This window comes from Ictalurus punctatus, chromosome 28 (genome assembly GCF_001660625.3).
Source record: "Ictalurus punctatus breed USDA103 chromosome 28, Coco_2.0, whole genome shotgun sequence".
Classification (NCBI taxonomy): Eukaryota; Metazoa; Chordata; class Actinopteri; order Siluriformes; family Ictaluridae; genus Ictalurus; species Ictalurus punctatus.
The window spans coordinates 14,028,936-14,056,812 of NC_030443.2; the positions used below are offsets into that span (position 1 = coordinate 14,028,936).

Here is a 27,877-nt window from a genome sequence, read left to right on the forward strand (position 1 = left end):
GAGTCCCATGTTCATCTGGAATTATTTATTCTTAAATCTTAGGAGTTTAATGAAATAACATCGATAATAACACTGATACAAACTATTTACAAAGCGTATTCAGGTATTCAAAGTTAATTGGTACAGTAGACAAGTCTTACTCTTGTCCACAACAGAACACAAGCAGCTTTCACACTATACGTTTGGTTATATATATATATATATATGGTTTTAACAAAACACTCCACGCATACAAGATGGAATGAAATGTTTAAATAATGTCACAGCCTTTGGCTATTTTCCACTTTAACAGGTTATGTAGTGTTGAAAGTATTTAAAGTCCAAGAATAAGTAAACTGTGAAAGTGGCATTAAAGTAGTAGTATAACAAAACACAGAACATGTAACAACTAAAATTTTTTTTTTTTTTTTTTTACAATTTAAAAAAAAATAAATAAAGCTATATTCCAGTAAATTGAGCTGTGTGCGTGTGTGCAGGGCATTTCTTATAATCATTAAATTGAAAAGGAAAAAAAAAAAATCAGTGCTTTATTTTGGACAGTCACAGTACTCTTCAGAGTCGGAGAGCATTCCTTCTAGTAGAACTTCACATCATTTTTCTCTACGGGCACGACTCGAAAGGTGTTCACAAACATGTAGCGTGAGAACAATATGTAGAGGTGTCTGAACCAGAGGAGCTGTGAGCTGTGATGAAACATGGCCTCCTGATTAAGAAAGAGAGATGGCAATTAATAAAGAATAAACACACATGTTAGCATAAAACCAGATGTGTTGTAAAATATAATCAAATTGTGTTGAGAATACTGGCAGTCTCCACACACACACACACACACACACACACCAGGACTAAACATATGTAGATGGTTATAATACTGGGCATCTGATAAATTTCCTTTAGCACAGCCTGATTAGACTTCAGTAGGGTAAATATGACATTCCCAGATGGCTGTTAAGGACTGGTTAATAATTACACACCTTATGACTGTAAGGGTTTAGAAGTCCAGTAAGTTCCCCGTAATTCACTTTCCAACATCTTGTACAGAACCCTGATGATGGCTTCTAGGCCACTTACAGTGTACCGGATCCTATTTCATCCAAACAGCTTTTGCATTCATTTCAGACTTAGGTTTTGATCTCTAACTTAAGACAAGCAGTGAGAGGCATAGCTTATTTGGGAACTTTAATAAAAAGCTTCCTGGGTGAAGCTCCTTCCCGAAGCCGGTTAAGAAAATGACCAATGTGTGCAAAGCTTAATCAGGAATCCTGTTAAAATCGTCAGGGCCGAGAGGTCAGATGCTCTAACAGTGAGGAACAGGAGATGGGATGAACCCAAATACAGAGATGAACTCAAAATGGGGTAAAAGTTCCAAAGTGATTCATAAAGTTCAAAATCCAAAAAGATGCAAACATAGAAAAAGGCAAAGCAAGAAACTCTGTGAGGTTATCCACAAAGTTCAGTGGGTAAAACGCAGGAAACAACCCAATGTAAAATTCACAGTGCAAAAATCCCCTCAAAGAAGTGATCCAACATAAAGGTGAAGAAAAAGGTAAAATCACAAAAAGGTTTCAGTAATTCAACAGACAGGAAAACCAGAGAACCGTAGATGAGACACAAAGGGTTCGCCTGACAATACTAAACATAAAATGAGGAAACTAAAGAACAAGACAACTTGGATAGATACAAGGGAATGAGACACATGTGACATTAATAATATTAATCACAGACATCAGGGAATTCAACATGGGGGAACAATGGGGACCTCTGGTGTCCAAAGACAAAATAGCAAGTCCAAAATCCTGACAAAAATAGTTTTCATTTGTCTAATATTTTTTTAGTCACTGCATAATTCCATATGTGTTTAATGTCTTAAGTATTATTCATCTGAAAAAATTTTTTCAACAGTCAAACTGACGAAAACCCTTCTATGATGACGTGTCTGCACTTTTCACTGGTCGTGTATACGTTTAAACTTTCCAGATGTCACACACTACCTTCTTTACATCAGGTCAGGAGACCTGAGCGGCCCCGCAAACCTTTGATTTGTTTCCTCTGGTTCTTTTCAAATGATTTTTTTTTCGGTTACTTTCTCTTTCTGTGCATTTCTTCCTGGATTTTCTAATATGCGCCAAGGAACCGTGGTGGATTCAAAGCTTTTTTCAACTCTATGTACATAAACTCATTCATATCTGAGTCACCTGTAACCCTATATCATTGTTTATGGTACATAATCCATAATCTAAGTGCAATAATAAACAAATTTCCAAACATATTGCTATTTAACTAAGAAAAAAAGTATAATCGTTGATATGGTAAAGATTTTTGTATTTAACATTTATAGAAGGAGTCAACAGTGGGAGTGCTTTGTAAAATCTTCAGGTTTTTCAGACTTTACGGTTTCTCTTTAACATGACAAAATGCTTTTTTTGTCTTTTTACTTTCTAGGACAGAAGAAAAGAGAGGCTGGTGATTGAATGACTGTTTATTGTTGCTGTAATGTAAATGAAACTTTTTTTGTTGGCATTTCAAAACATTAAACTTAGCTAAAAATGGATAAGAAGTACAGCCTGTCACCATGACCCTCCCTCATTGATTATTTTCCTATAACAACACGACCTATTGTGTTTTAATCGTACACAGCATACAGTTACAGGGAATATCATAATAGAGAAATCAGAAATAGTTCTATGTTGTTTATTAAGGGGTCATGTGAGCCTGATTAAAAGCTTACTTTGTTTCCTCACCTTAGCTTTTTTGTATTCGTTTGGTCCTATGATGCAGCAGAAGGCCGAGGGTAAGAGCCAGCTGATTGGCAGCTCAAAGATAGACAGATACTTCCTGAGGATGCTAATGGTCTGTAGGGAGAGGACCTGGCAATCTGTGAGGGGGAAAAACAATGCGTATTAGATTTTGAGAAAAGGATTGATCAGGCCCAAGTGGCGTGGTTCAACACTGTCCCCTGGTGGCACTTTTCCACTAATGCTACCTTCATGTGCCTTTTTTCAAGCTATTTACAGCTTGAGAAGTTATAATCATGAAAGATTGTCTAACACTAACCTGTATCTTCCCAGCTTATGTAAAAATGCACAAAATGAAAAGATACAGATGATCAATGTCTACTCAGATGATCAATGTAGGAAGTTCTACAGGGTGTCCCAAAAGTCTCCATACGTAGGAGGCTACATATTCCAGCACCACTTCGGTTGTCAGTGGATGTTCGTGGACAAATTTGGCCACAGTGATGTGTGTGAGATGTGCACTTCCCATGTTTCCTGTTAAAGTCCAACACAACCTTGCTACAGTTTCCCGATCCAGCCATGAGAATAATTTCAATATGTTCTTCTTTTGTCAAAGGCATTCTTAAAGTCTATCTAAACTTTATATATTATGAAAATATATAATATAAACTAAGTATGAAAAATTTCAGAAGACCTTTTGCTAAAAAAAGTGATAATCTGTGGAGAGTTTTAAGTGTTATGTAGGGAGACTTTTGGGACACCCTGTTTATAAAAATAAATGATCACCTACAATCACTGAAACCATCCTCTCCTGCATCATGGGAAAAGGGTAAAGTTCAGTGTCAAGTTGGAAACCTGGGTATTAAAGTAGGTTCTGAAGTTCCCACTTGTTACTACTTATAACTCGAAATTATGCTCAACTTTTATGTCAGCAAATCAAATGGACCATAATTCCCATAGCACATGAAGGCAGCATAAATGCACTGAATAACAGCAAACAGCAGGTGGCGCAATTCAACTAGAAATCTCAACCCAGGGTGGCTCTTTGCACTTTTATTCCCAGCTGAAACAAACTTCAACAGAAATACGTAAGACAAACTCAAACATACGACTTACCTTCAGGTATTCTCCCAACAAATGCTAGATGACTGAAGAGAAAAAGAAGATGAAGAAAAAAGAAGCTAGTGTTAGATGAGTAGAAAAATTCAAACTACAATGATGAAGATAAAAGTAAGAAATACTAAACTAATACTAAAAAGTTGAATGTTAATACTGTGAAAACCATTGGAGGTAAAATGAAGGCAAATAGGGGTTTGTTTAAATGCATATTAAGTGAACAGACACCTTTTTCGAACCCTCATGAACCCTTTTTTTTCCTCGCTTTGTGACGAGCAGGCTCGCATACGCACACACATACGTACGTGTGATTAGAGAGAGCTCTAAATCCATAACCAAGTTCCTGGAAATCTCCATGGTGTCCTGGTTTGGCCCACCACAGTGCCACCTCCCTGTCCGTCTCTTTCACCCAGCTAACCAAATCCCAGCTCAAATCTGATCCATCAGATGACGTCTACAGAACTCGCATTGTATTTTATGTACTTTTGGATTGACTTATTTTTAAAAAAAATAATTAATAAATAAAAATAGCTCAACAACTAAATAAATAATAACTCCAAACACACTTCATAACTGCTACAGACATGGCAGTGCTCAGGCAAAGAAAAACAGCTCGCCACAGTAAAAACACTTTCATCTGACTCTCTGAGCTCATTCAAGAAAAACACTAATCCTGGCAAGGGTCCAACTGGGAGAGAGGTCAGAACAGTGGGAGCACACTGGGCGCTGCAACACATGTTCAACTCGAGGACTACAGACTGCAGAGTTTCTCATTTTACCGTATTTATTACACCAGATTCAACTACCAGTGCCTTCACTGTTTACATTTCGTGTGTTAGAATAAAGAAATATACATCTCTGGCCCTGTCAAAAAGGCACACTATGATCATTACTCATACTAAATCCCTGCCTAAAAGCAGTACGAAGTACGCAACACTTTGTATGAATATTTTCAGTGGACCAAAAACAGCTGAGTACACAAGCCAAATTCCCAAGTAAACAACCAGAGCTGAATCAACAGCTGAAAATGTCGTTTTCAGAACGAAAGCTGTGATGAAAAAGCTAACAGTGACAACACCTAGACATGTAAAAACCACATTTATACTCTGCTGTCTCTTCATCTACTTCATGTTGTAGTGAAATGAAAGCTGGACAAATGTCCCTTAGCTAATTTAATGCCAGTGTGAACAAGCTAATGCTAACAGAGCATTAATTAGCAATGGCTAAACAGCTTGTTTGCTTGAGTCTGAGAGTTATTGCTATATTTATACATTTACTCATCAAAAGATTTTCCTTAAAAGCTCTTTCCACAGTACAGACACTTAGCCAGTTATGCTAGCTGTACCTCTGTTCCAAAAATTAAGGCTAAAATACAATAACTGTGAAAATACTCTTTACAAAAACTGTGATCTGAGGTAATTCCGAGATGTTATATATGAGCAAAGAAGGCTGTGAAAAAATGGTCTAACCTTTTTGATCTTTTGTTCACAAAAATTCAAAAAAAATTCTCTGCTTTCATGGATATCAAAGAATTGCAAACACAACACAAGTTTATATAAAAAAAACTTTGTTAAATATAGGTGTGCAACAATTATTGGCACCCCTATGAATTAATATGAGAAAAATATATTTGAAGTATATTCCCATTGATATTTTACTCTTTCTTTTTTTTGTTAGTACACCTGGGTAGGAACTAGGAACGGGAAATTGTTCAACCATGACTTCCTGTTTCACAGGGGTATAAATATGAGGTAACACATAGGCCAAATTCTATTAGTCAGTCATAACAGTGGGTAAGACCAAGGAATATAGCTGTGATGTGCGGAAAAAGGTTGTTGGGCTTCACAAAATGGGAAGTGGCTATAAGAAAATAGCAAAAGCATTGAAAATTTCCACCATAAGAGGCAATAATTAAGTAGTTTTTGTTTTGTTTTTTTTAATTAATTTTGTAAACTATACTGATTTCACTTCACTTTGACATTATGTACAATTTTGTATAGAATCATGACATATAATCCCAATTAAGTCCATTTCATTTCGAGGTTGTAAGAATACAAAGTGTGGAAAAGGTCACAAGGATGAATACCTATTCAAGGCACTGTAAATTAATTTCTAAAATTAATTTTAAGTAAAATGCCTGTAGTATAACAAAAGTTAATTCTCACATACTATTTTCAAAGAACAGTACGAAGTATACTGTATCCAAATGGAAGAAAGAAATGAAGTGCGTAATGAACTAGAGAACACACAGACGTCTGTGTATTATCACTTCTCCATGCCGCTGTAATGAGGACAGGATTTGGACGAGACAAAAACCATTGGCTTGCTCGCCTTCCGACCGACCATTGCTCAATAACCAAACACGGATTTCTTTAGTGCGCAATTCCTTCAGGGGATATCGCAGGAACCCTGGTCGGGTTTTTATCTCTGTTTGTGATTCCGGAGAAGTGACCTGTGCTTTGGTTCACCACTGCCTTATCTTAATAGACTTCACTGGGGATTTGAACTTCGGTAACCTTGTACAGAGGGCGTGATTGGGTGTGAAGATATGGCAAGTTTATCAGACAGACTCTATGTGTATGCAGTGAACAATGATTAAAGGCTGCTCACTTTAAAAACTTAGCTTATTCGTGATGAATTGTTGGAGTTGCTTCAATAACAACACAGCTGTCTTTATCTTATAGAATTGATGTTGATGGTGCGGTGTCTTTTATCTGAATTCCATCACCACTGTTATTAGCTTCCTGCTAATGTCATCATTTATTAGATTCTCCACGTAAAGATTCATGTCACAAACGAATCAAGTTGAAATAAATGAGATTTCATTATTTGGGTTGAAGCAGATTTTCTCCCAAAACACAAACGAGCTGAAAACTGAAAATAAAACTACCTGAATGCTTTGTAGATGGAGATGTGATTGGCGTGCCCGCTCACTCCTCCCTTATCAAATGTCAGCACCTGTAAAGAGTCTTAATATTAGATCTGAAAAATGTGGACAGGTAAAACATGTTCGGCAATCACTGACACATGACACGAATATGTGGATGCACTGTAGGATTAGCTTATGTATGCTTTGTGTAAGAACCGTGTAAGAAAATGGGCCAAGGTTCTTTTTTGCCACAAAAGTATTACAAACTTTTCAAATTTAGGACCCACTTCATACCACCCATCAAAGCTTCATAACAGCCTGTCTACCATCTGAACTAGCCATTAAAACTGAATAGAACAAAAAGACTTCCTTATTTGAGAGGGGAAAAAGTAAAGCTACGCAAGGACGTGTTCCCGAAGGGTTCCATTCCTCTTGTACCACAGCAATTTGCCAACATTTACAATTTTTCTTATGAATTAAAGAAAGACACGTTATATTTTTTTGTCCGTTATAGTTATGTTTAATGTTCTGGAACATTCACGTTCCTGTTATCACTTACATTACAATAGCTATAAGCAGCTGTTCTTTCAACCGCCTCTTTTTTTAGCTGTTACTATAGAAACAATAACATATTAGAATAAGTGCGTTAATACGAACTTTGTAGCTGGAACTACTATTAACTATTACTATTATTACTATTAGACGTGCCGTTATAAAAAAAACAAAACAAACAAAACAATTAGAATTGAGTGCATTGATATAAACAACAGCATTGCGCTATAATTCCTGTTAAGTTGGGTTCCATGTTGCTTCACGGTTTACTTGTTTACGGGTTACTTGTTAACTTTTTTATTCATTGCAAAACAAAACATGCTACATTTCATACACTTCTTTGCTTTCCCCAGAGCGTATGAATTATAAATGAAATTCAGACATGCTCCAGGTGAAGTTGAATACCCAAAGCTAGATGTAAATATTGTATGTAAAATTAATTGCAATATGAACATGACACTTGGCATACAAGTGGCAAGAACTGACATTTAAGTGCTTTTCCTATTTGCGCTATTCCATTGTGGGTTGGTGGGGCTAAAAACAAATATGAGAAAAATCTGAGATAATCCTGTGAAGATGCAGCATTTTTGCCAGATGTTGGTTTGGCAGGGAGGCAGAAATGCACGGCATGTGTTTTTTCACACCAAAAAGTTGGGAAATCCCATCTGTTCTTTATACAGCAGGCTCGAGTTGGGCCTTTCTGCTGGGGTTTGGGTGCAGGATGATTTTTTTAGACAGGGATGGAGACGGACATAATAAGAAAATTTGGTGGAAATGTAGAAAGTTGCCAAAGCAAACAGGCCGAGGGAAGCGGCTTCTGCAGACACGAGGTGGGAGATTATATGACAGAAATCCACACGTTGCATAAAGGGGAGCAGAGCAGAACATTTGTATGTGGTAGGTATCTGAAGTGGTCATCACCTCTGTCTAAAAGTAAACATGCGGCGGTCAGTTTATTGATCCTATTGTCCTTTAATTGTTCCATTGTGTAAAGTTCGTCTTGAATCATAAATACTGAAACACAGACAATAAACGGCCAGATGCTACATTTTTGCAATGACCATAAATGTTGTGCTATAATAACAGCCTTTTGACACTAAACTTCATTCCACTGGTGAAATCAAGACAAAAATAATGGCTTTGGTCCAATTGAGGATTTTCATTATGATTATGTTTTAAATAAAAATCAGAAAAAGGTTGTTTGGAGTGTGACTGGGCCCGGCAGGATGGGAGGGACGCTGGTTTGGTGCTGGTGAGTTCGCGTGTTTACACATGCTCAGGGAAATATCAAACCGGAGTTGTTTCGTAACAGCACTCGCTCTTTCAGCTCATTTGTTTGCTATTGTTTGTTTATGCGAGTCTTTCGTGCTTGGGCTTTTAATCAGAGCCTTAATGGCCTGCCAAGAAGAGAGGGATAGAGGGGGAGAGAGAGAGAGAGAGAGAGAGAGAGAGAGAGAGAAGAAGAAAGAAAGGAGTTGTATGGGGTAAAAAAAATAAAATAAAAACCTTTGTTCAGATGTTGATTTGAAATCCCAGTTGGGAAATTTCCCGGAACGCTTAGGCAGGCCTGATAAAAATCTCTGGGTTAGCTTGCTAGTGGCCCAGGAGAGGCCAGGAGCTTTGTGGGATATTAGTGTGTGTAATTAAGGATAAATGCAGATGGCGGAAGCCATGGTAGACTCTATGGATTAAATGGACTGGTTGTTAAATTAAAGCACCCCATCTTCCTGCACAAAACACAGCCATCCATGAAGCAGTAAAAGCTGTGGAGTTGAAAGTTGGGTGAAGACCTTTTCAAATGTAAATCCTAAAAAATATGGATACAAAAAATGGGCCAGATGTGCAAGGCAATTGGTTTCTCAGATACAGACGGGTGATAAAAGGAAAAACAGTGACTCATGCTATGGAGACCATTTTGGTGACATGATTTGGTTTCCGTTGTTCCCTACAAATCAATACACACTACTGATTATGTAACAAAGAACAAAACATATAATGGTTGATTTAGTGATGCATTATTTAAGAATAACTTCTATAACATAAGTAATACCAGGAGCCAACTTGTTTCCAAAACATTATCTATAAACAAGGTGTGTCGTCATGTTGTTCTTTAATAATTAAAAATGGTTAGTATTGGCAAAATACTGTGGTATAAGAAAACTTCAAGGCATGCTCTTATAGGAAAAGAATTAACTTTGGGGTGGTAATAATAAATCAGCGAGCTTCCCGTCAGGCAACATCACGCCACCCGGTCGTTCATTATTATCCTATTACAGCAAACCTGTTGGGTTTTATTCCTTACTCAGTGTGAATTTTTCCATTGCTTGATTAGGTAATTTACCAAGATTATCTGAGGAAAATGTTGACAATTTAGTAGCATTTCCATCGTCACAGTTTTATTACACGGCCTGTGGAAAAGCTAATTTTTCGTCGAAGTCATTAGCTAGTTAATGCTTGCAGTGTATAGGTCCGAAAGTAAAGTTCTCACCAGGTTAATGGAATAAGCTGTGATGTGTTTAAGGATCAGTGATGCGGTCAGCGCAATGCTCCACTCAGTCTTTGGGTCATCCTGCAACTCTCTGTAGAAAGGGAAGAGAGAAAAGAAAAGGCACTATATAACACACTGACACCAATAATAATTACTTAAGACGTGAGTAGATGTGCAACTTTATTACTTACTGGCTACTCTGACTAGTGACTTCCAAATTTCCTAAATTTCTCAGCCAAAACTTCTCCCATTTTTCGTCTTACCAATTCCCACTCAACTAGGGGAGTTAACGCTCCCCTAACACACAACACAATGTTTTCGAACTGCTGCTCTTGCCGTGTCACAGGGCAGCGTAACACAGCCAGGTGAAAGCGCTATTTGCCCTCTTCTGAATACATGAGCCCACAGGTGCCCACGATTGGCTAGTGTCACTCTGACTGACAGAGGAGAGAGAGTCAGAACGTACAGGAGTGTTTTTATGATTGTTCCAACCAAAAATGCTGGATTTCACTGTTGCCTTTTTCAAAATTTGCGATGAAACTTGGAGTTGTTTGTGCTTTTTTGCAGAAAACTACTCGAATTGGCAACATTGCAATTGCACGAAATTGTTTTGCAGTCTTTCGCAGTGATGTGTGTTGGTAAACGAGAGCCTTTAGCCGTACTCATCTTCGACGCACGTGAATCGAAAGGGCTTGTTGTGATGATGTCACATGACAAGTCTTGGCCCAAATCTACGGTAAATCTGTGGTAATTTTTAAAAAAATCGCAAGCTCCGCCGAGTTTGCTTGCTTGCAGATAATTTCTTCGATCTCAAACTCTTGTGGAGGGACTGGAGAGTATAGCATCCGTCCCACCCAGAGATTTTGCTCTCTGGACTCTTGGCCACGGATGGCTGTGACATCATCAGGAATTGAACTCACGATGGTCAGGTGAACGCTTTTCTGTTGCACAACCTGCTGTATGTTGCAACATTTTATATGTATTGCAACTAAGCTTTTGCAAGCTGTGAATAGAAAAACAGTCTAAAAAAATGTTACAAGACTAGCGATAAACATAAACATAGTGATAGAAATAAACCGCATGGAGAGTAGTCCATGTAAAGAAAATATGCATGATCCAGGTGACGCTCTTTATGCGATACACACAGGGACTACATAAAATACAGACTTCTTTTTATGAGCAGCACTGTAACGTTATCCACCAAGGCAGCTGTTAAATTAACACAGTTACCATTCAGTGCCTAATTATAACCACATTTGTGGGTGAGCAGGATCCAGGCACAAAAAAACCCATTACTTTCTTTCCCAAAGTACTTTTACACCCATTACACATGATTTAATATTTTATGTTCACAAAAGAGTCATTCAAAAACTCCTAACCTCAAACTCAATCTTCTTTGATGGTTTGTCTCCATTTGGCATAGTTAATATAGATTATAATGATAATGAGTATTTATTGGTCACATATACAGTAGAGCACAGTGAAATTGTTTTCTTCACATACCCCAGCCTGTTAGGAAGCTAGGGTCAGAGCACAGTGTCAGCCATGATATGGCGCCCCTGGAGCAGAGAGGGTTAAGGGCCTTGCTCAAGGGCCCAACAGTGTCAGCTTGGCAGTGCTGGGGCTTGAACCCATGATCAATAACCCAGAGCCTTAAACGCTAAGCCACCACTGCCGCCACTGCCCCATGTTTATGTTGGTAACTTAGCTAGCTAGTGAACCTAGGTTGCTAATTTAAATTTGTAGTGTTGTAGAAATTAGACAGTTAGCAAAATACCAACATAGCTTTCTAGAAATGAGATCTATCTAACTAGATAGATTAGCTAGCTAAGTTACTAACATGGTGTTCTAGAAATGAGTTAATTAGCTAGCTAGATAAGTTAGTTAGCTTACTAAGTTTTCACCACAGAATTCTAGAAAGTAGATCATTGTTTAACTAGATAGATAGGTTATCTACATAGCTAGGTTACTGTCGGAGTGTTCTAGAAAGGGCATAATTAGCTCGGTAGATAGGTTAGCTGCCTAGTTAAGTCAGTAAGAGTGTTCTGGAAATTAGATCATTAACTCACTAGATGGACTAGTTAAGTTAACTAATTTACCAACAGTGTTCTAGAAATTAGTTAATTAGCAAGTACAGTTCTGTTTTTGTGTATATCTCACACCAAATTGTTTCTGAAATTAAAACAAAATCTAAGATAAAACAAAGTCAACCTGAGTAAACACTAAATGCAGTTTTTAAATGATAATGTTATTTACTGAGGCAAAAATGTTATACCAACTGTGCCTGTGTAAAAATGTATTTGCCCCCTTAGTTACCTATTCCCCAAATCTATGAGTTGAAAGTGGAACTGTTTGGAAGACAGATGTCCCGTTACATCTGACATAAATCAAACAGAGAATTCCACAAAAAGAACATCATACCTACAGTCAAGGATGGTGGTGGTAGTGTGATGGTGTGGGGATGCTTTGCTGCTTCAGAACCTGGACAACTTGTAGTAATTGAGGGAAACGTGAATTCTGCTTTGTTTGGTTGCAGTTATTTTTGCCAAATGTGGCACAAATTATTTATTAGCCGAGGCTAGTGCCTTCCACAGACTAATACAACGTACTTTTATAATGTATTAATACAAGCTGTGTCATAACAGATCCTTGTAAGAGCATGAAAACCTACACACACACACACACACACACACACACACGAGCACATTACAGGCTGGTGAGCTCCAACCAAAACTGTACCCATTCTTCCTTCAGAGATTTTAGGGCCATGAGGGCAGTAGTGTGAGAGTGTGCTGGTAGGCCCAGTGTGTGTGTGTGTGTGGGTATGTGTGTGTGTGTGTGTGTGTAATGATTTAGTGCTGCTGTCCCACACAGCGCAGCTGGAACGCTGCCTACAGGCCCCTTCTGAACTCTGGGGTCGGAGGTTGCCTGGGGCTTTGCCTCCCATTCATTTGAAAGTAGAGCCCAGAGAAAACTAGGGCCATCATGCATTGCTGTCTCGCACATGCATAGACACAGACACACAAATAGCTTTCCCTTTTCATCCCGGACACCCTGCTCAGCCAGCAATGTATTAGAGGTCAATGAACCTCTAGCTTGCTGGGCAATCTTTCACAGCACCCCTCCTCTCCCTGTCTCCCTCTTCCTCTGTATCTCTCTCTCTCTGCCTTGTTTTTCCATTTAGTTTTTTCTCCCATTTCTTGCACAGCCTCTCTGCGCCGACATCAAACATGAGCGAGAGACAGAGTGAGAGAGGCAACCAGGCGTGCAGAGAGTGTTTCAGACATGCTGGGGTCACTGCAGTTCAGCTGAAATCAAAGTGCTGAGGGGCATCATTACACAGAGAGCGAGCGGGGCAGAGAGCTTAACCGTTTCCATCCCAATCCAACTCAGGAACTGCATTTGAGCTAAGAATACTGTATGTGTATGTTAAATGGCTGCACCACACATGTCACAATACCAACGTGAATGTGAACATGCTTCCAATTACATACTTATAGGACGTTACGCTATTTTTCAATACGATTTAACGTAATGTGAATTACGTACAAAAACGGTTTGTGTTTAAAACCGTGTTTGTGTTTAATGTTCTATGTACTGATTATCTACATCTACTAGATTAGTAGCCTATTAAAGGTGCGGTAAGTGAGATTTGAGGTGTGTCCCAAAATGCATACTTATGCACTATTCTATGCCATTTTTTAGTATAAATAGTGTGAGTAGTGTATTCACACTGAAAATTCCAACAAGAAGAAGTGCACTTCAAGTACCCGGATGATGCACTTATACAATCGCAGCTTTACTTAAGTAGCGGAAGAGGGGCGGAGCTACTAGGCGCTGACACTAGCACAACAACAAAAAAAATTACGTGTGTTTGACATCATTTTTCATCGACTTGGAAACGGCTTAAACTTCTGGTTAGTAAAAAGCTGTTAGTGTTCCATTTGAGATGATACTACCCTTCTAAATTTCATACACTAGACGGTAGAGTACATGGTGCATAGTGTAAGTGCACAGTGAGTATTATGTAATTTGGGACATAGCTTGTGTCTTTGAATGATTTTTTGTTTTTACTCCTTGACCCCTCCCATTCCCACCCATGTTCACAAAGCTCTGCCCTCAGGATCCATGTTGGCCTGTAGAGTAGAGCAGTGGTACCCAAACTGGGGTACGCGTACACCCAGGGGTGACGGAGGGGGTACAGGAGCAAAATGCTGAGATTTAATATTCATTTAATTCTGCCTCACTAAATACCATTCAAATCAAAGTCACTTCCAGCCAGCGACTATCCAAGTAGAAACAATGAATAAGAGTAAGGAATAAAACATTCAGGACGATGGGCTGGTGTTATGCCGCGAAATGGATTATTTTCCAGTAACAGCACGTCCCAAAACATTTTTATTCCTCGTATACTACGCTACCCACCCCCCCCCATTTATTAAAGATCAACAGATCATATTTTTGTCCATTTATAGTAGTCATGTTATGGGACTTTCACGAAACAAGTTCCTATGATGACTTATGTTGTAGCAGTTATAAACAGCCTTTCCCACAGCTTGAGGGTGAGGACGGGTTCCCTTTTGAGTCTGGTTCCTCTCAAGGTTTCTTCCTCTTAACATCTTATGGAGTTTTTCCTCGCCACCGGCTTGCTCAATTGGGATAAATTCGCACATTTAAAATCTGTATCCTGTGTTTACATGTTTCTGTAAAGCTGCTTTGAGACAATGTCCATTGTTAAAAGCGCTATATAAATAAAACTGAATTGAATTAAGTCATGTTTCCAAGAAATTTCAAACCGCTTTGTCCTAGAAAGACTTTACTGACTGTTACTAGAAACGTCTTTAGAGAAAGCTTCAATGTTTAGATGGTTTTCTTTGTTAGATAACAAGGAATCTGTTTAATATTAGATTTATAGAAGTTTATATGGTGCTTTATAATACCACACAAGTCCTTGTGAAAGTCGTTACTATAGAAACGATCACGTGTTAGACCACGGTAATATAAATAGTTCGTGCAGGAGGTTTTTTTTTGTGATTGTTGGGGCCAAAAATGCTTGATTTTGCTGCTGCTCTTCCCAAAATGTGCTTTTTTTGGCAGAAAACTACTTGAATTGGTGACAGTGCAATTGCACAAAATTCTTCTGCACGGTCTTTTGCAGTGAGGTTTGTTGGTCAATGAGACCTTTTAGTGGCATGATGCGTCTTGTACTAGATCTACAGGAAAATCTGTGGTAATTTTGAAAAATTGCAAGCTCCTGAATATTGCAGGGTTTGCTTGATTTTGTATTTATTTTTGGAGGGACTGAATAAACCTGTGATTTCTGACCTTTTGACCAATCAGAACTGCACTGTGGTATAAAAGCAGATAAAATGTTTAACCTTCGAAGTACACTTTGAAAAAGTCCATGACTATTCTTACCGTGCTAATGGAATGGATTTATACAGGCTTTATCTAATGGACAACTGAACCTCTACCTGACTGAACAAACTTTTCTTTCTCTGTCTCTCACTGTATACATTTTTTGGCATACATTTTGGATTGGATAGGACGACTGAAGCTTGGATTCGGGTGTGTGTCAACAGTTGCCAGTGAACCTGTCAAAAACAGCCTGCAGCAACATATGAGATCAAGGTCAGAAACGGAGCGTGAGAGCAAGATGGAGAGAGAGAGAGATAGAGAGAGAGAGAGAGAGATCAAGAGGTATAAGGGTAAAAATGTAAACACAATAAGTTAGAGATGAGGGAGCAAGGGGGTAAAAGGAGGTGAAGGAATGAGGAAGCTGTCGAGTGAGATACAGTGAAAATAGGAAAAAGAATGAGAAAGGATGGTAGAGGGATGTGAGAGTGATGAAGATCATCAAGTGTGAGAGGGATGGGTGGGGTGAATTGCCACCCTCCATCCTCATTCTGTCCCGTTCTCTCAGCTTACAAAGAGATTTGGACAGTGGAGGCTGTTCTGGTCCATGATGGATCTGGCCACAAATCAAGCGCTAGCCAGGGTCACTGAGGTTAGCTGTGGGTGATACCATCTCAGAGTGGGCGATGGGGGGGAGGAATATCATTTCTTCTTTTTTCCCAAAGGGGTGTGGTGGAAAGACAGAGATAGAGGACAGTGGGTTGGTGGCCATTCAGAGCGTTGGATGGTGTTTAAAAGAGGAAGGGCCAACATACAGGGATGATGCACTAGGGAAAGGGGGGTGGAGTGGAAGTCAGGAAAGTTCAATTCGAGTCACGCCTTTTTTTTTTTTTTTTTTTTACAAACTGGTTTGCCTACACTTTGAATGCCATGTTGCATGACAGAAACCCAGCTGTTATTTCCTTCCCCTCTCTCTTTTAGCTTCTACTTATACTAGATATACTAATAAACTCTATGTTTGTGCACGTCGACACATTCTGCAGCAACGTCTGTCAGGATGAGATAAAAAAAAGAAAAAGAAAATAAAACAAAAGCCGAATTTCATTCCAGCATCTGCAGTATGGATTTTTAATGTTTTCTTGTCTTGAACGATCTCTTTCCAAATCAGATGTGATAGGTTTATTATCGGGCTTTTGAAGGAGATGTTTGGACGAGCGGCAGAGTTGGCAGCTGAGACAGACAGAGCAAGAGAGAGAAAGACAAAAAGAAAACAAAAGACACATGATCTACCTGACCTTTCTCAAGTTGGATTGAGTGTTAGCTTCGCTATGGCAACAGTGCTAAATGGCCCAGAGTAACCTTTCCCTCTCCCTCCCTCCCTCTCTCTTTCTCTCTCAGCAACCCTTGGATGTGGATGTGTAATTGCTTGCAGGCATGTGAATGTAGTGGTTGAACTTTGGCCTACTGGAGATGTGTGTGTGTGTGTGTGTGTGTGCGCGTAGGCGGAGAGGGGGGCATGCACCAGCACTTGTTTTGTCTGGTGACATGGGAGCACAAGCTTTTCTCCCCAATGCATGCTGGGATATCTAACCGGTTGAACTGATTTTGAACTCTTTTAGCATGCATGATTTTCTGATTTATCTTTCAGTATCTGTCTTTTAACATCCAAACACTTTTAAGGCAAGACACAACTATTTTGATCACATCAATCTTTTTTTTTTTTTTTTTTTCAGATTTCTGAATAAATTAAACCTATAAACATGCCTCCATTCTTACACTGTAGCAATAAAACAATTTAAACTCAACAGAAAAATGTTTGTTTCGCTTTGGGTTTTTTTTTGGCTACTCGCAACCATAACATTTACTGAAACTAACCTCCGCCCACTTGATACAATCACATCATGTCATATATTCCTGAAAAGCTCAGTTCAATTTATGCGTCATTTATGCTATACATGTTATTTCCTTGATAAACTCCATAACTAGAGTGTAAACACATTAAACCACAGTGGTGTATTTTTCCATTTTAAACCTTTTTCTTCAAAATCGTTTCCTTATTTCTAGCTCATCTACTGTAAATACATGAAATTTCATTCCTATCCTTCATTGCAAACATATTACAGAGGAATTTCTTTAAAATGCTAGTCATTCTTGGCTTTAAATTGGCTTGTCTAGCAACTTCTGCATATTTGACCCCTTTCCAGCAGCGGCGATATGATGTCGAGATCCATCTTTTCACACTGAGGACAACTGAGGGACTCGTACACAACCATTCCAAAAGGTGCAAACATTCACTGATGCTCAAGAAGGCTGAGCCAGGGGGGGTGTAAACTTTTGAACATAATGATCGGTGATTTGTATGATCAGTCTTTACATTAAATTTTTTTTTTTTAGCAGATTCTGCAAGCCTTATATATAATTGTATGACCTCAACTGTATTTAATTAGATGATGAAGTCTCATTTGCATAAATAAATAAATGTAAAAAAAAAAAAAAAAAAGGCAAGAATACTGGGAAAGAATATCAACAATCACATCCTGCTGTACGCATCCCATTTGGTGAAAATGATATGCATTAATATGCATTTGTTTTACACCAGATATTAAATCAGAATCTACAATGAAGATTAAACAAACCCTTGGTACTGCAGTAGAAGAACGATCATTGTGTGATTATTGTATGATTAATGTTTACCTCCTAAATAAAAGGCGCATGTATATTAAAAAAAAAAAAAAAAAAAAAAAAGAATATCTATCTTGTTGTCTCGTGACAAACTTTTGGCAGGAAGCGTGTTTCCCGTGCCGTCTGGCGATCGCATTAAGCAGCTCCTCTCCGGACCCTGGCCTCAGTTCTCAGTGCCCCGGCCCTGCCTTCTAGCCAATAAATCAAACAGGATTTATTTCCCACCGAACGTATAATTAAACACTGAAATTTGGACTTCTGGTGTGGATCAAAAACGTTCGTCCTGGAGTACATGAAGAGTCGGCTGTTGTGGCACTTATATAACACACTTCGGTAAGAAATAACAGACGGTTTCATTTAGAGAATGTAGCAAATTAAACAAATTGAATGCTGCAGTTTTGAGTTAAATGTTCTGTTGCTGGTCAGGAAAACTGAGATGAACTTATCATAAAAAATTACAGATCGGTGCCTCCGGGATTTTGCGATCGCAGAAATGAACGCAAAATCCAACAATCTCCACAATATTCGGAGGAGCTTGCAATTCTTCAAAATTACCACAGATTTCCACAGCTGCATTTAATGTTGTGGAACGTCCTGTTATTGTTGATGTTATGGCATCTATAAACTAGGGATGGGTGATATAGAACTATATGACGATCATATATCATATATCACGATATTTCATGGTATTTTTTGCGGTAACGATATAAATGACAATATAAATATAGTAACATTCAAGACTATCTTTTTGGCGTTTGATGCTTTCTCCTCGCCCGACTTCTGGCTGTCCTCGTGTTCTGGTCTGTGTTTTTGCTTGAGGTGGTGGAACAGATTTGATGTGTTTCCACCCTTTGTTGACACACTTTACAAATCACAGACGTGTGATTCACATCTGATCTTCTGTATCTGAATCACTTCCATATTACAGAGGAAACTCCTTTTTTGGGGATTAATTTTTCTTCCTCGACTAGGGTTGAAACTCCGCCTTCTACCATGCTTGTTCTTGTTTTACGTGTGAGATGCCCACGTTGTGGCGTGTAAACACATCAACTATATCGTCAACATCGTGGGATGACAAATTCTTATCATGGGAAGGAATTGTACCGGTATATCATAGACTATATACGATATGGTAGGAAACTTGCATTACAATGCTCTGACACTGGAGACTCCTTCCATAAGCGTTAAATAAACATTTTTTACAGAAAGGTTCCACATCGACCTATCGACTGTTGTACGTTTTTCTTTGTTAAATAATAACATGTTTATTTAATCTGTTTATTTCTAGGTTTAGATTACATGGAGCTACTATGGTTACCATGGAAACGATAACATATTGAACATGTGCGTTAATATAAACTTGTGCTTTGTCTTGCAGCAGGAACTACTGTCAGAGTTGTTGTTTTAGAAAAGGTTGATCTTCCGACCAATCGGATTTGAAAATTCAACAGCGCTGAGTTCTGCTGAATTGTAATAAAACAGAAGAACCTCGGAGGGTTTAAAATACGCATCAAACCATTTGAAGACAGGCGCAACAGGAAGTGTGGTGTAACACGAATGCATGAAACAGCAAGCTTTCTTGAGGAACCTCACCTCCTCTTCTGTCTGAAAAAAAATACTGGAGGAAGAAATGGAGATAAGAAAGAGAGAGCGAGAGAGAGAGAGAGAAAGAGAGAGAGAAAGAGAAAGAGAGAGAGAAAGAGGGAGAAAGAAAAAGAAAAAGAGAGAGAGAGAGAGAGAGAGGAGGGAGGAAATAGGACAAGAACTCTGTGCTCATGTTTTCCCAACAGACAGGTGGGCTGAACACACAGACAGCATCTGTACTCCATCTCCATGAATAATACAGAGAGGCGAGAGAGAAAACATAGAGAGGTCGTCTTGGTACGTGCGGTTGGGGCGGCGAGCAAAGGATTACCCAGAGTGCACTGCAACGCACAGGCTGTCAGCATAGCGGAGGCGGAGAGGAAGAGAGGGAAGCAGGCAAACCATGTGACCTGAAATTGTAGCATTACTTACAGTCTAACCGTGTGTGTATGTGTGTGTGTAAGCGTATTAGAGAGGCAACAATTACGTTAAGACTGGTTTAATACTCCACACTCACTAGTCCTCTCTGTGACCTCTCTTCAGCCCAAATGACCTGGCTGGATTAACACACACACACACACACACACATACACCTACCTCAAAAAGTCTTTTTGAAAATATACAGTATATGTTATATACAATTTCCTGCTCCTAGTCACCCAGGAGTACTAAAAAAAATATCAATATATTTTTCTCGTATGAATTCATAGGGGTGCCAATAATTGTTGCACACCTATATATAACAGATAAGATTTTTTTTGGATGAACCTGTGTTATATATCCAATTGTTTGATATCCATGAGAGCAGAGAATTTTTGTGATTTTTTTTAAACAAAAGATCAAAAAGGTTAAACAATAACGACAATTTTTCACAGCCTTCTTTGCTAATATTGACCAAGGGTGCCAATATTAGTGGAGGGCACTGTATATACATATATTACAATATAAAGTGTGATAAATTAAAAGAGAAAGTAATATAAGTGTCCTAGAGAACATTTTCACTGGTGTAGATCCTACAAATCTCTGGAAATGTACCAAAACACATGTTTAAATGTTACCGTGACAACAAGCCAAATGGTTTTTAGGCTGTATCTGTATTTATGCTAAATATAAATATCAGTGTAAGTGATGACTATCCTGTTTTGTAAAAATTCCACAACGTACAACAGCTGCGTTTACATGGACAACAATAATCCTCTCTTAACCCAATTAAGACCATACTTTGATTAAGACACTACCATGTAAACAGCAATTTTTACTTACCTTAATCTAATTAAGGTCATAGACGAATTAAGCTCTAATCGAATTAAGACAGGTGGAGTACTCCTGTTTTAGTCGCATTATGGACGTGTATTACAGACATGTACACACCGTAATCACATTATGAACGTCGTGTGAGAGTTTTCACCGCATTTTGAGACAGGACACGATCACACACGGCAGTTCTCAACATTTTACGGCGAACAAGAGAGTTCGGCTGCGTCCCAAATCGCATGCTTGCCTACTATAGGCCTGTAGTGGGGAAAAATACATGTATCTTGGCTACTATATAGACGGTAAGTATGCGGTTTGAGATGAAGCCCACGGCTTCAAGCAGTCGTCTATTAGCACGTACAGCATGACAAATAATTAACTGCACTTAAAGCGTTCATAAAAAAAAATTATACAAACACCCAAAACTGTATACGGTACCATAACGAAGATGAACTGTATGTTGATACATACATTCCGGAGGGACGTCGGACAGCGTGGCGCGGTGACGTAATGACGCGGGCTGTTCATCTAATTATGTTCTAAAACGTGTAAAACGGGAACATGACAGGAGTATTCTAAAAGCGACTCATGTAAACACCTTAATCACAGTATTATCTTACTCAGAGTAAGGTCAATAATTAGATTACTACCGTCCATGTAAACGTAGTCATTGGTTTGGAGCTTGGAATCTGACAAAAGGATTTGAATATGAATTTCATCCATTTGAATTATATATGTCTCATTAAATATTTTTTAAATCTTTTTTTCCAGAGCTGCATTTTTTTGTCTTTTCAAAGTTCAATAAAGAGACAAATAGAGAGGCTGGTGAGGGAGTTACTGTTTATAGATGCTATAACATAAGCGTTAACAGGAACTTACTTGTTTTGCAATATAAGACAAAACTTTTACAATTCAATAACTGTAATTCTTGCCAAATTATTGTAGCGTAAGAGGAATAAAACACTTCGGGATATGGTGCTATAGGAAAATAATCAACTTCAGGGTTGTAACAAGAACTCCAGTTCATGTCAGGCTATACCAGGCTGTCGTTGATTATTTTACTGTAACAGCGTTATATTTTATTCCTTATTTATCATCTGAGAGCTGTCGCATTTTACATGCATGTCATTTAAACAAGGCACTGTTTGATATGTACAACGATCAGCCGTAAGACTAAAACCACTGACGGGTGAAGTGAATAACATTGATTATCTCATTATAATGGCACCTGTCACGGGGTGGGATATATTAGGCAAGTGAACAGTCAGTTCTCGAAGTTGACGTGTTGGAAGCAGGAAAAATGGGCAAGTGTAAGGATCTGAGCGACTCTCATAAGGGCCAAACTGTGATGGCTGGACGACTGGGTCAGAGTATCTCCAAAACAGCAGGTCTTGTGGAGTGTTCCCGGTATGCAGTGGTTAGTACCTACCAAAAGTGGCCCAAGGACGGACAACTGGTGAACCGGGCTCCCACGGCTCATCACACCCTCGAGCAGGTTAACATACCCTTCCGCACTGCAAAAAATGGTTCAGGAATGGTTTGAGGAACATGACAAAGAGTGCAAGGTGTTGACTTGGCCTCTAAATTCCCCAGATCTCAATTTGAGAGCATCTGTGGGATGTACTGGACAAACAAGTCCGATCCATGGAGGACCCAAATGCTGGAAAAGTACGTGTTACTAAAAAGAAACAGCTGGGGGTTAATTATCAACAGGTCAGTGACATGACTGGGTATAAAAAGAGTATCTTAGAGAGGCAGAGTCTACAAGCAAAACAAGAAAGCATCAATAAATCTGTTGTTGTTTATAACAATATTGCTGTATGGTGTACAAACATGAAAGGATTTGACTCAATGCCGTAAGTATTTATAGGTACTTTTTTTTTTTTTTTACATAGTGTGCATTTGGAAACTCCTTCATCTGACGCTATAATGGTTTGGAGCTCAAAATGGTGGGAATGCATACTGGTTTTAAAAATGACCACTAGCTCCCTGAATCAGCACAGCATTGCCGTTCTGGTGGTGGAAAAAGGGTGTGTGCCAGTCATGGTATAGTTTCCCAAACAGTTTGATGGCAGTGCTGGTTTGAAAGCTTTGAGATTTGAATCTTTGTGATTGGAACTAGAAATGCCCTGATGTTGCTGTGTTCGAGAGCTGTGCCTGTAAGAAAGTGTGCTCGATTTAAGGCATTACACCAGAGCCTTGATTTTCCAAGTTAACTTGGACTGTTAGCGCCTGGGGTTAGGGTGGACTTTGGCTGGTGGAAAAACAACTCCAGTGGTTTGTGTTGTGAATTCCAAATCCCAGCTCTGCCAGAACGCCACTTTTGGGTTCTTGAGCAATGCACTTGACCCTGAAGTACTCAGATATACGCTTGAGTTGTGCGCTTCCTCGTTTGTAAGCTTCTGTATAAAAGCGTCTGGCGAAAGAATAAATAGCGTAAAGAGGAAATGTACAGCATGTCAGAATTTGTGTTACGTTCTGGATTGTTCCTCATCAGTGACTGCGGAAGTTCTTTCAGCAACACTCGAGGTGAAGGAACTAAATACCCATTTGGTAATGTACACGGCGGTTTGGCGGACGAGGCACTGTATTTTGTGGAAGGGGCTCTGCCAAAAAACTAGAGCCACACACCAAAACTTCCCACATGCTGAGGATCCGAGAACCTTTTTTTGCATCAGGGTTTTTTTGATAATAGTTAAAGCAGTTGTTCTGTAAATACTCTGTAATCCAGGTGTTAGCTGTTCTCAGTGTATTTCCAATACATGCTTAATGAAGTGTTAGGCCTTCCAGAAGAGACAGCACAGGAGATTTCAATCACAGCTTCGAGAGTTCAGCGCGTTCACACACACACACACACACACACACACACACACACACACACACACACATATTTGCTTCCATAGCACATTGCTTGGCAGGATGTCAGGTGATATTCTTAGAACATCGGACTCTAATCTGAAGATATCCAACCATAGCTAGAGTCAGACTGTAATTTAAAGGTATTTGAAAGGCTGTGGGGAAACATAAACAAATGTGATTCCTTAAAAGTCGACCGTCTAAATTTGGGCCAGAATATCTGACGTTCATTTTGTGCTTCATGCTTATCCGATATCCGAAACGCCACAAAAGCCATTTCGCATTACAGTGCAGTTCTGCTGTAGGGCAAATAAAGCTTCTGAGTAGTTGAGAAGTCAGACATGTGATTTTCCTACTGTATTCTAACAAATCAAATTCGTCTGGTTCAACCAGGATCATTTCACATTTCCATCTCCAGCAGATTTATCACCCAGAACGATCTACACAGCATGATGCACAGAAACCCTAACCTCGGTTAATAAACCTGCTGGGTCTGTTTAAAGCAGCAGCCTCTGAGCTGGGCCTCCGTTTCAGCCGCTGATTTCAAAATCTGAGCCACGGCCAACGCTTGACATCATCCCTGTTTCGAGCAGATCTGCGAATGAGGATTTGTCCGCTCGTTCCTGTGCATCTAAGGGACGAGGAATGACGAGGGCATGAAAAAGAAGCTCAGAGTAGTCTGTATTTGAACGCTCGGGAAGACTAGGGTATAATTTCTGGTTCACTGAAATTACAGGATGAATTGTGATTCTGAAAATAAAATAATAATACAGTGTCAGGACATGTAGGAGTTTGCTCCTTTAAGTTAATGTGTATTAAAAAAAAGTTCCTATCCCACTGCTTGGAGCTTGAACGATGCCCTGGGGATCTCCTGTCCTCTCAGATCTGATATTCACGACTTCTATAACTTCTCCTCTGACACACTTTGTACTTAATGGTTTCAGTGACAGAGGGGGCTAATACATCAGCCCGGCTGCTCTAAAGCTCTGTTGTGGTCCGAATGGACAGCCTTGATTTGTAACCTGACCACTGTTTGCTCTTTCGGTAGCCAGGGGAGAAGGGGAGGGTCCATACCCAGCATGGTAGGCCATTAATGGCTCTGCTTGCTGGGACTGAGGGCTGGGGGGGGGGGCCTCACCATTTGAGCTTCACTGTTTATTCACAGAGCGCAGAAGGAAGGTCGTGAGCAAACTCGGCTTTGTTGTCAGTGCGGAAGACTGATGGATGAGGAGACACTTGATTAGCCTAATGGGGCAGTTTTGAGGCTCATGTATTGTAAATTGTATTGGAAATGCTGAACTAGTTCGAGCATCGAGTTTCCACTGATGGGAATGCACGAGTGCCACATCTCTTATTTCTGATCCATTTCCGACGTCAGAGCTCAGAGATGTAATGGCAGGCTTGAAGACAAGAGTCCTGTAAGTTAATATGACGAGGTAAATAAAATCAGATCCCTCAGCTCACCCATTTTATTACCTTCAACAGGATCTCGAAGGAACAGCACGCGCTCTTTCTCTACACAGCTGGGATTCTATTGGAAAATACATCAGATCTGATCCAACTGTATTTCAGGCCAGTATCTGCCCTGAAAGAGAAACTCTAAGACAGATCTGTACATCCTTTTTGTTGTGTGGACTAAAACTGGATGTTAGCAACAAGCATTAAACGGTGCATTAAGTAAGATTAGACTTTTTTTTCCCCCAAGACTAGTGCTGCATATCAATTCGCCTACTTATACTATGCACTAAAAGTATGTAATTTTTTTTTTGTGAAGAAAAAGTACATACTTTTGAGTGAGATTTTGCCATTGTATTGCTGGAAAACTATCTAATACATTTTGGTTTGTTCTGTTGACTGTATTTTCCTTATATTTTATTTAATCAATCAGTTTTTACCACAAAATCCCACAAACAATATTCCAGTGGATGGTAATAACATAAACAATACACATCATAGCCCCACCCACTTTTTTCAGTGGGTCAAATTTCACTGAAATAAAGTTGCCATGAAGTGAAAGTCTACCAGAAGCAAATGCATTTATTTTCCATCGTAAGTCCTTTCCCTTTCGGTTATTTTGCGTTCCGATACATTTTATTCTGATCACAGTTTTAGCTCCTGGGGTCACTTGAAAAAAATGTGAATGCTACAGCTAAACCATGCTTATTAGCACCTCAGGGAGTGTTGTTGCTCTTACTTGTTGTCAATAACAGTGACTCGGTGAGCTGGAATTCCTAAAACAGCACAGCTGCCAAGCAGTTCCTCTTTACGCTGGGCCCCTTGATTGTAGTAATTCCCTAAATAGGACAGACATATACAAATATGACGTCATTCCCGAGTCACATAATCCTTAGTACAATACATTCACATCATATTGTAACACATTCAGCTGCCACTTCAGTGAAGTCAAGTACACCTACAATTATTATGTCACTTTGGAGGTGCAAAACTTCTGTCTTAGGCTTGAGTGCTGTATAGTAAATGCTAAACTGATTATAGTATCAGGTCTCCGCTGTTTATTTTAGTCTCAATGAAAAGGGAGCATGCAAGGGACCAGGTGGACCATTCTCAGCACAGCAGTGACGCTGACATGGTGGCGTATGAGTATCTCAGATACAGTGAGTTTTTAAATAGTTTGTGTATTTCCTGCCAACTTTATAAGACATGGCTACCTTATTGGTCCACCTTGCAGGTGTAATGTTTAACATTTCACTCAGTGGTTCTCAAACTTTTTGCATCTAGGGACATCTTTAGTTGTTTTCCACAAACCCCAGAACAGATCTATTTTATGGACTATCCATGTATTAGGCTCATTCTTCGAATGTCCACAACAATGTGATGGCTAATTATAGGCGTGTTAGAAATCTTAATTCCCAAAAACAAACCCCAAAACAAAACAAAAAAACTCAGGCCGGGGGACACCCTGGACAATGTGCCAATCCATCACAAGGAACAATCACACACATACACACACAACGGACAATTTGGAAATACCAATCAGCCTACATTGCATGTCTTTGGACTGGGGGAGAAAACCAGAGTACCTGGAGGAAACCCCAGAAGCCTGGAGGAAGATGCAAGCACACAGGGCAGATACGGGATTTGAACCCCCAACGGAGGTGCGAGGCAAACGTACTAACCACTAAACCCCCTGCTGAGAATGATACATCATCGAAATAGTATTTGATCAGTGGTGGACCTCGGCTGATCCCTGTCTTTTGTTGGACATGCATAGAAATTGTCCTATATGGAAGGTTTACATGAATGAAAAAGCAATGCGTGTTTTATTCGGTTTCCTCCCACCTCCCAACATACCGTCAGAAGAACTAGCTACGTTACATTGCACCCAGAAGGTGAATGAGAGTTTGAATGGGTTTGCACAGTGTTCCTGGGACAGGCTCTGAATCCACCTCCACTCAGAACAGGATAAAGCACTTACTGAAGATGAATGAAAGAATGAGAACGTATATGTGAACGTATACTTAATAAACAGGCAACTAAGTATAAGGTTAACTCACTTATGTTGAATGTGTGCTTAAATGTTGATGGGGGAATAGGTCATGATGAACACTTTGACCTGTTGCTATGGTAGCAGGACAAAAATCGAATAAAGAGCACTTTTAAACACTCCAGTGCTTGTGAAACTCTTAAAGGAAGACATACCTGATGACAAGCACAGCAAGTGAACGGCTGCATTTGATTCGGTCAGTTTTAAAAGCGCTGGTGCAAAAAACATGCATTCGTCATCAGGATGCGCGGTGACGAGCAGAACCCGCACTTCATCAAACGGGCGCGCGGCATTACCGCAAGTCCTGCACGGCGAATCAGACGGATCACGTGACGGCAGAAAGTTTACATCTTTAGCAGGACTCGAAGAACGTAAAATGTTACTCCGTGACGACGGCCATAGCCGCTTAAATCTATTATATATCAGTTTTATACAAATAATGTAACCAAGGAAACACAGGGTGACTGAAAGCAAAACAAACATGTCTCCCGTCTCACAAAATAATCCGGGTAGAACAACACACTCTTACCAAAGGTTCCTCTGAACCTTCTTCGTTCTGCGAAAAGCAAGATGCGTAAATAAATAAATAATAGCGTTTTATCACAATACCATTAATGTTTTATACAAATAAAGAGAATATGACTAAATGTACATTAGAATTGTATGCACAGATCATTTGGGGTTGTTTAAAACGTGGATGCGTTTTTAATATATACATTTTTTATCACAAATCCTAACATTCGTTAAATGTTTCAAATAAGGCAAATTGCCAATTATATAGTTATAGGTTCAAACATAGCTAAGCCATACTTTAAAGGTTTGGGTGGGGAAGGCTTGCAGGAACGTCAAGCCGCCAGTGGGGAACCTTTTAACGTCACACC

General features: G+C 39.4%; 1 protein-coding gene across 1 annotated transcript; it reads right to left on the reverse strand.

The window, feature by feature from the left end:
* Positions 1–10: 10 nt before the first annotated feature.
* On the reverse strand, positions 11–27,507 carry pigl (phosphatidylinositol glycan anchor biosynthesis, class L). Its single transcript, XM_017459634.3, has 7 exons — positions 27,152–27,507; positions 25,686–25,785; positions 9,761–9,851; positions 6,742–6,809; positions 3,852–3,883; positions 2,742–2,875; positions 11–703 (listed from the first exon to the last, which is right to left on the reverse strand). Exons 1-7 carry the CDS (start codon positions 27,477–27,479, stop codon positions 575–577), a joined length of 882 nt encoding a protein of 293 aa, XP_017315123.1. The 5' UTR covers positions 27,480–27,507; the 3' UTR covers positions 11–574.
* Between the last annotated feature and the right edge of the window lie 370 nt (positions 27,508–27,877).